General features: G+C 36.0%; 1 protein-coding gene and 1 pseudogene across 2 annotated transcripts in view; one reads left to right on the forward strand and one right to left on the reverse strand.

The window, feature by feature from the left end:
* ARHGAP32 (Rho GTPase activating protein 32) overlaps nucleotides 1-7,876 on the reverse strand; it is a 255,843-nt gene extending 247,967 nt beyond the window's left edge. For both annotated transcript variants that reach the window (XM_036747729.1, XM_036747727.1), the window contains exon 1: nucleotides 7,772-7,876. In XM_036747729.1, the coding sequence (XP_036603624.1) occupies nucleotides 7,772-7,876 (105 nt within the window). The remainder of the gene's footprint in view (nucleotides 1-7,771) is intronic.
* LOC118840237 lies at nucleotides 1,105-1,575 on the forward strand (annotated as a pseudogene).
* Nucleotides 7,877-9,286: the final 1,410 nt, after the last annotated feature.

The following is a 9,286-nucleotide window of genomic DNA, read 5'->3' on the forward strand; positions in this document are numbered from 1 at the left end:
CAGGGCTGGTGTTCTACTCCCTGCACCACATAGCTTCTCCATAGACCAATTTTCTGGATGAATATTGATACAAAATTTTTAAATAAAACATTGGAAAAGAAATTATAGCAATTTATCACCATGATAATACACTATTACCAGGGAGGATTTATAGGAGGAATTCAGAGCTGCTTCAGTATTAGGAAAACTATATCAATAACTAACAGAAATCACATGATTATCTCAATAAACGCAGAAAAAGTTTTTGACAAAATACAGCAACAATCTACTAAAAACACTAGAGAGGAAAGGAATAAATGTTGTTTTCCTTAAAATGATAAGCAGCATCTATTTAAAATGATCAGAAAAGTATTTTATGTAACGGGGATAAGTCAGAAGCATTCCCAGTAAGATCAGGGGTGAAACAAGTATGCCCACTATCACCACTGTTGTTCAATTTTGTACTAGAAATGTAAGCCTTAACAACAAGAGGAAAAAAAAGAAATAGAAGGAATGCAAATAGGCAATGAGGAAACAAAACTATCACTCTTTGCAGATGATATGATGGCATACTTAGAGAATTTGAATCAACTGAAAAACTATTCAAAATAATTAACAACTTTAGCAAAGCTGCAGGATATAAAATACACCCACATATATTGCCAGCATTTCTATATATTACCAACAAAATTCAGCAAGAAGAGATAGAAAGAGAAATGCCACGTAAAATAACTGTAGACAATATAAATATTTGGGAGTCCACCTGCCAAGACAAACCCAAGAACTACATAAACAAAATTACAAAATGCTTTTCACACAAATAAAGTTGGATCTAAAGTACCGGAAAAATATCAATTGTTCATGGGTAGGTTAAGTTAATATAACAAAAATGACAATTCAACCTCAATTAATTTACTTATTCAGTGCCATAAGAATCAAACTACCAAAAAGAATTATTTTATAGATCTAGAAAAATAACAAAATTCATCTGGAAAACCAAAAGGTAAAGAACATTAGGGGAATTAATTTTTTAAGATGCAAAGGAAGGTAGACTAGCCATACAAGATCTAAAACTATATTATAAAGCGGGAATCATCAAAACTATCCGGTACTTTTCCCCCCAAGATGGTGCCGAAGGTGAAGAAGGAAGCTGTTGTCCCCCCTAAGACAGAAGCCAAGTCCAAGGCCTTAAAGACCAAGAAGGCGATGTTGAAGGGTGTCCACAGCCACAAAAAGAATAAAATCCGAACATCCCCCACCTTTCAGTGACCCAAGACACTAAGACTTTGAAGGCAGCCCAAATATCCTCGGAAAAGTGCCCCTCTGAGAAACAGGCTGGATCACTATGCCATCATTAAGTTTCCCTTGACCACTCAGTCTGCTATGAAAAAGATTGAGGACAACAACACCCTAGTCTTCATTGCGGATGTCAAGGCCAACAACTACCAGACCAAGCAGGCGGTAAAGAAGCTGTATGACATCGACGTGGCCAAGGTCAACCCGCTGATCCAGCCTGATGGAGAGAAGAAGGCCTATGTCCAACTTGCTCCAGACTATGATGCTTTACATGTTGCCAACAAAACTGGAATCATCTAAACTGTGTCCAGCTATCCCACTCCACCTACAATAAAAAGTTTTCCAGTATAAAAAAAAAAAAAAACTATCTGGTGCTAGCTAAAAAATAGAGTGTTGGATCGGTGGTATAAGTCAGGTACACAACACAATAGTAAATGACTATAGTAATATACTGTTTGATAAATTCAAAAGCCTCCAGTTTCTGGGATAAGAACTCATTATTTTGCAAAAACTGCTTGGAAAACTGGAAAATAGTATGGCAGAAACTAGGCACAGACCAACATCTCACACCCTATACCAAGATAAGGTCAAAATGAGTACATGATTTAGACATAAAGAGTGATACAATAAGCAAATTTGGAGAGCAAGGAATAGTTTACCTGTCAGATCCATGGAGAAGGGAAGAATTTATGACCAAACAGAGAACATTATGAAATTCAAAATGGATAATTTTGATTACATTAAATTAAAAAGGTTTTCCACAAACAAAGCCAATGCAACCAACCACGATTAGAAGGAAAGCAGAGCTGAGAAATAATCTCTACAACAGGTGTCTCTGATAAAGGCCTCATTTCTAAACTATATAGAGAACTGAGTCAAATTTATAAGAATATAAGTCATTCCCCAATTGATGAATGGTCAAAGGACATGAACAGGCAGTTTTCAGATGAAGAAATTAAAGCTACCTATAGTCATATAAATAAATGCTCTAAATCATTACTGATTAGAGAAATGCAAATTAAAACAACTCTGAGGAAGCACCTCACACCTATCAGATTGGCTAATAGGATAGAAGAGGAAAATGAAAAAATGTTAGAGAAGATGTGAGAAAATGGGAACACTAATGCATTGTTGGTGGAGTTGTGAACTGATCCAATCATTCCAGAGAACAATTTGGAGCTATGCTCAAGGGCTATCAAACTGTGTGTACCCTTTGATCCAGTAATACCACTTCTAGGTCTATATCCCAAAAAGATCATAAAAAAGGGAAAAGGCCCCACATGTACCAAAATATCAATAGCAGCTCTTTTTTTGCCATAGCAAAGAACTGGAAATTGAAGGAATGCCCTTCAACTGGGGAACGGCTGAAAAAGTTGTGGTATGTGAATGTAATGGAACACTATTGTGCTATAAGATATAAGCAAGCAGATTTCAGAAAAACCTTGGACGACTCACAAGAACTGATACTGAGTGAAGTGAGGAGAACCAGAAAAACATTATACACAGTAACAGCAACACTGCGTGATGATCAACTATGAAAGACTTAGCTCTTCTCAGCAATACAATGATCTAAGGCAATTCCAAAAGGCTCATGATGGAAAATGCTATCCAATCTAGAGCAAGAACTATGGAGTCTGAATGCAGATTAAAACGTACTATTTTCACTTTTTGGTTATTTTTTCTTTCTCATGGTTTTTCCCTTTTGTTCTGGTTCTTCTTTCACAACATGACTAATATAGAAATATGTTTCATATGATTGTACATGTATAACCTATATCAGATAACTTGCCATCTTGAGGAGGGGAGAGGGGATCATGGGAGAAAAAATTTGGAATTCAAAAATCTTATAAACGTAAATGTTGAAAACTATATATGTAATTGGAAAAAAATAAAATGCTAATAAATAGGAAAAAAAATAAAAGAAACCTTGGCAAAAGACTCTACACAAAGTCATTCCCAAGTGAATTTAAGGATGAAACTGGAACTTGAACAACAAATAGAAGATAGAAAGAATTAGGTAAAAAGCAAGAAGATTTTCTTGACAAAGGCATTTGCCATTCTACAGGAGGGGGATCCAGAAGAAAGACCAAACTGAAGAGAGATTCCTCATGAATGGCAAGGTGCTCCAGCTGCTCCTGTTTGCAGATGACACCATTGCTGCAACATTACAGAGCCTTCTGAACCATCTACACATGAAAAAAACAAGGTATATGAAAAATGTTTATTGCCCAGGCCATGATATGAATGTCTAGAATTCATTCATCTGTATCTACTGAAGAGGGAATGCAAAAAGACAAGTTGGTCCAGGAAACCAGCAGAAGGAGAAGGGCTCCCTGAACTGTCTTTAGGAAAATGCAACACTATTTCTTTCATACCAATAATGATTTAATATAAGGAAAGCAATTAATATAATTAATCATACGAAAAATAAAAACAACCAAAACCACATGAATATATCAATAGCTGCTGGAAAAAACCTTCAACAAAGTACACTAATTTATGCTAAAAATCTTACAAACAGCACATAAGAGAGTGATATTTGAGCATGATAGAAAAGTATCTAAAATTAAAAGCTAAAATTAATTGCAATGGAGAAATACAGAAGCTTCCCAACAAATTCTTTACTTAAAATAGTTCTAGAAATTCTATCCACAGCAATAAGGTTAGAGAAATTTAAAGAATAAAAATAAAGACAAGACAAAGTGAACATGCCAATTTTCTTTAAAAATCTCAGAGAATCAGCAAAGAAATTCATTGAGACAATAACTTCACAAAGACAACAGGACAAAAAATAAGCCCCTCAAAATCATCAGCATTTCTATAAAGCAATAAAAAATCTAAGAAGATATAATTGAAGTATCATTTTTAAGAAACTACAAAATACATAAAATACATGAAAGTCAATCTACCAAAGCCACTTACAATGGATACAATTACAAAATACTTCTCAAAGAAATAAAAGATGACTGAGTGCTCATAATAGGCCCATATGAATATGATAAAAATAAACTAATATACACATTTTGGGTCATAGTAATCACCAATGACAGGGCTAGATAAAATCAAAATAAAATCTATTCAGAGGAACAAAAAGTCTAGAATCATCAGGAAAACACAATGGGGAGAAAAGCAGGAATGTATAGCACACTTCTTGTCCTCAAATTATAATATAAAATAGAAGCTATTTGCTAATGGCCTTTTGAAAAATGTATAACAATGGAACAGATGACATAAAAAGTATCAGAAAAATACTGAACTCAAGAGCTCTGTTCAATAAGCCAGAAAACATAAGTTACTTAATAAAGAATCATTGAGAAAAATTACCAAAAGACTTGAGTATAGTTCAGCAGGAATACAGAATATATGACATACAGAGAAAAAAAATAGAATACAGTTTTGGCAGGCTTCAACCAGCATCTTACACCATATAATTTAAGCTCAAAATAGATATACATTCTGGATATTACATGTCATAAAATAGAAAAATTATAAGAGAATTAAATCAGGTACCTTTCACAAGTATGGTTTGGGAAACAATTCTTAACCAAAGAAGGAATGAAGATAATCACAAAAGATAAAGATAACTTCAATTACTTGAGAACAAAATTCAGTGTGAACAGGATAAAGAAAGTAGTCATTTGGTGGTGGGGCGGGGGGAGCCTTTATATCAAATATCTGCCAAGTAGTGTCTGATATCTAAGATATATACAGAACTAAAATAATCATAAATGGCCAAAATTCTCCAAAAGGAGAAATACAAAGTATAATAAAGACAAATCACAAATAATAAAAGAAACATACCTCTAGGGAAAAAATCTTGAAATTTCAACTGACACCTATGAAAATGGCAAAAATACCAAAAGTGTGGGAAACAATACTGATGGGGCTGTAGGAAGACAGGCAATCAGATGTACTATGAAGCAGTAGAACCATCATGAAGAGTTGATTTTTTATTATGCTAAGCAAGTGACCCCGAGATCCCACTACTAATCACATATTGCCCCAAAATTCAGAAAGGGCAGAAAGGCCCAATATACAGCAAAATATTTATATTAGAACTTTTTGTAATAGTAAAAACCTGGAAACAAAGTAGGTGACTATGAATTGGGGAACAGCTAAGCAAGCTGTGATAGATGAGGATAACAGAAGAAATTTATAAATATGATATACAGTAAATCATGGGAAGATTTGTATAAGACGATACAAGGTGAAATAAGCAAAATCAGGAAAACAATGCACACATTAAATACAACAATGCAAATGGAAAGAAGCATTGTGGGTGGAGAACAGTTTTATGTGGGACATTCTAAGCTGGAGACGCCTATGGAACAGTCAAAAAAGCAGTGTCCAGCTAGTCACGTGATCTTTGGGCTCAAGACAAGGAATGATAGTGGATATATTCACGTGAAAGTCATCTATTTCATAGACATAATAATTGGATCCACAAAAACTTATGAGATCTCCGAGAAAAAGAGCATAAAGTCTCCTTCCTCTTCCGGTTGGTGTGGGAAGCAGCGGCAAGCAAGCGTGACTCTGGGCCAGCCCTTGCTCTCGGGCCGAGCCCAGATGTTGGTAACTATGAATTGTATTGGGTCTGTCTGTTGATATTTGTAATTTGTTTGTATTTTGGTTTTGAGGTTCGGGATGCTGGTTTGTTTTTCCCCCGAACTAAATGAATGTTTTGAACCTCAGGGTGCTGGTTTTTTCCCCTGAAGTAAGTCAATGAATCTGTATTTGGTCTGTCTCTTGATGCTTGTCTGTATGCTCCCCTGAACTAACTGAATGCTAACTGAATGCTGGCGTTTTCCCCTGAACTAAACGAATGTTGTCTGTATACTAAGTGAATGTTGGATTAAAGTAAGCTGGTCAACCCCTTCACCGTGCTTTCCTTGTTTAAGCAGATAAAAAGAACCTGTGCTTTCCCGGCAGCTTCCTGGGTCCCAGCAGCCTCCTGGGTCCCAGCAGCCCCCTGGGTGCCGGCTGTGGGGGAGGGATCTTACGCCCCCACCGAAGCTGCTAGCTGGGTTGTTAAAACATAAAGTTGCACCCATCTTTTTTTTTCCTCCTATACGCTGTCCTCTATATTATGTCTCAATCCCTTTAGGGTAGAGTCATCCCTTGAATAGCAAATATAAAAGACATTGTCTTTGGTATGTTTAGTTCCATGACATTTTTCTCAGCAAACAACTTCATCAAATGATGATTTTTTAAAAAAATCCATTAAAAAGGAAAACAAAGAACTTAAAAAGTCCAGAATTAAAATGTTAATTCATGTATGTTTATTTTTCCTCTGAAATATCTACAAACTGGCAAAAAAATTAACTTCATCAAATCTGAAATGAGACTTTTTTTTGTTTCAAAGAAATAAAACTGGTTCAAAGGTTAAAAAAAAAAAAGCATAAAAAGGGCCAAGGGAGGGAGTTAGAGAGCACTCTCTGCCCTCTCTGAGATAGTCATGGTACTGGTTGATTTTATTTGATGTTTCTTTGCTCTAAGCAGTGTTCACTAAGTGGGAAGTAAGGGGGCATCTAGAAATTACTGTGAAACTTATTTTAGAAAATATTCACTCAAAATAAATTTAAGGCAACGGGTGAACAACAAGATCCACAGAAACCCTCTTGCTTACCACCTAGCAGCTTCTCAGGCTTTGCAAGAGGAGAGTGGAAAAAAAGATCAGATTTCCACTTCAGACACACTGATTATATTTTTAAACTGGCAACTTTAAAATTCACTATCCATCTGAAACCCTGAGTTCTTTGTACTTCTTAGTGACCTTTCATCTGCCTCTTTGTACTCTACAGTGTTGTACTGTTCCCCAATATCCTGCAGCAATGTGGCTTCAAAAATATCCAGTGTCCTAATAGAATTATTCTATAGACTAAATATCTACAACTATTTCCTTTAAACTGTCATTGAAAGTTCTTAGAAAATATAATATGCCCAAAATATCATCACAAATAGTAACAGAACTACTAGAAATAATGCTACTTTTCTAAATAAATAAGCAGTTAAAATTCACTGTTGTGTTATTGAACATTTTATGGATCACTGCCATTGCTTGGAACTACGTTTTAACAAAAAAAGATTACAAGGGTAAGATTCACTTTTTTAGAATATAGCATATATCTTTACATCTATAATTTAATGATCAAGGAATATTAATAAAATTTGTAATCAAAAAGGAAAAATCAAAAGCTTGATTCTTCTAAATCCTGTCAATAACACTGTTAATAGATTTGGCAACACAATGGAAATGTGGGGTGAATGAGAATAAGCAATCAAGAATGATATAAAGGCTGCAAGCCTAGATGAACAAGAAAATTATAGTATCCTTTACAGTAATGGGGAATTTTAACAGATGAGCAAAGTGAAGGTTAGAGACATTAAGTGTCTTGACCATGGTGACACATGTAGTAAATGTTAAAGGTGGAGATCAAACCTATGTAGAGACACAGGTTCAAAGTTCAGTACTCCACAGTACAATACACTGTCTTACCATTGCACTAAGAGCTTCTTCCCAATCAGGCCGCTCACGGGGATGAACATTCCTATGGAGCTCTGGCACAAAATCATCCTCTTCTGAATGTACTGAGGACTTCATCTTTCTAGGAGTCAATAAAGAAAAAAAAGCTGTTAAAATCAATGTTCCATTTTTCAATTACTTCATTTCAAAGTCAGTCAATACACCTTTACTAAGTACCTACTATGTGCCAAATACTGTGCTAAGTGCTGGGTATACAAAGAAAAGCAAAAATCCATCATCCCTGCTCTCAATGGCACTATAGTCTAATGAGGAAATAATATACAAACAGCTATGTAAAAACAAGCTACATATCTAATAAACTGGAGCTAATCTAAGGGAAGTCACTAAAAGAGAGGGATTAGGAAACACTTCTTTGTAGAAGGTGGGATGCTAGTTGACACCTGTAGGAAGCCAGGTAAGACAGAGATGAAGAGGGAGAAAATTCGATTCATGGGAGACAGCCAGCAAAAAATATCAGGAGATGTATGTAGTGTTTTGTTTGAGGAACAGCAAAGTCAATCACCTTGTGGACAGGGAGTGAGCAGAGAAAAAGGTATAAAAAGACTGGAAAGGGGGAGGGGAGGGCGTCACAGGCTATGAGTGATTCTGCACATCAAACAAGGTTTTATATTTGATCATAGAGATGATGAGGAGAAATTGGGAGTTTATTTAGGGGAGGGGGAATGAAACAGATCACACTGACAGCTAAGTAGAAGATAGATTGTAATGGGAGAACACTTGAGGCAGGGAAACCACCCAGCAGGCCATTGCAACAGGCCAGGAATCAGATAAGTGTCAAAGGAGAGAAGAAGATACATACAAGGGATGTCAGAAAGGTAAAATGGACAAGACTTGGCAACAGATTAGAAACTGGGGTGGGAGTGGGGGTGTCAAGGATGATCTCTAAGTTGAGGGCTTGAGTGACTGGGACAATGAAGATGCCTTCCAAAGTAACAAAGAAGTTAGTGAGAAGCAAAAGTTTGAGAGAAAAGGTAAGGAGTTCAGTTTTGGACATGTTAATTTAAAATGTCTACAGGGCATTCAGTTTGAAATGACTAATTAGCAAGTGAAGATATAAAACTAGATATGGAGAGGCTCCGAATGAACAATATAAATGATAAACATCTGTATGGAGATAATAGTTGAATCCACAGGAACCGCTAAGATCAGCAAGAGAAAAGAAGAGGGAACAAGACAGAGTCCTACAGAACCACCAGAGTTAGTGGGCATAACCTAGATGAAGATAGATCAGGCAAAGGAGAGTGAGAATGAGACATCAGACAGGTAGGAGGAGAACCAAATGAGTAGTGTCATGAAAATCCTGAGAGAAAAGAAGATAAAAGAGAGGAGGGTGATTGACAGTGTCAAAAGTTACAGAGAAATGATGACATGACTTGCAGTTGACTTTCTCCATGGTCCTCTATGAAAACGAAAGACAAACAACCCGTGAGTAAACCGAGTTGCCTGAATGGGGACCCAGCTAGTTGG

This window comes from Trichosurus vulpecula, chromosome 2 (assembly GCF_011100635.1).
Source record: "Trichosurus vulpecula isolate mTriVul1 chromosome 2, mTriVul1.pri, whole genome shotgun sequence".
NCBI lineage: Eukaryota > Metazoa > Chordata > Mammalia > Diprotodontia > Phalangeridae > Trichosurus > Trichosurus vulpecula.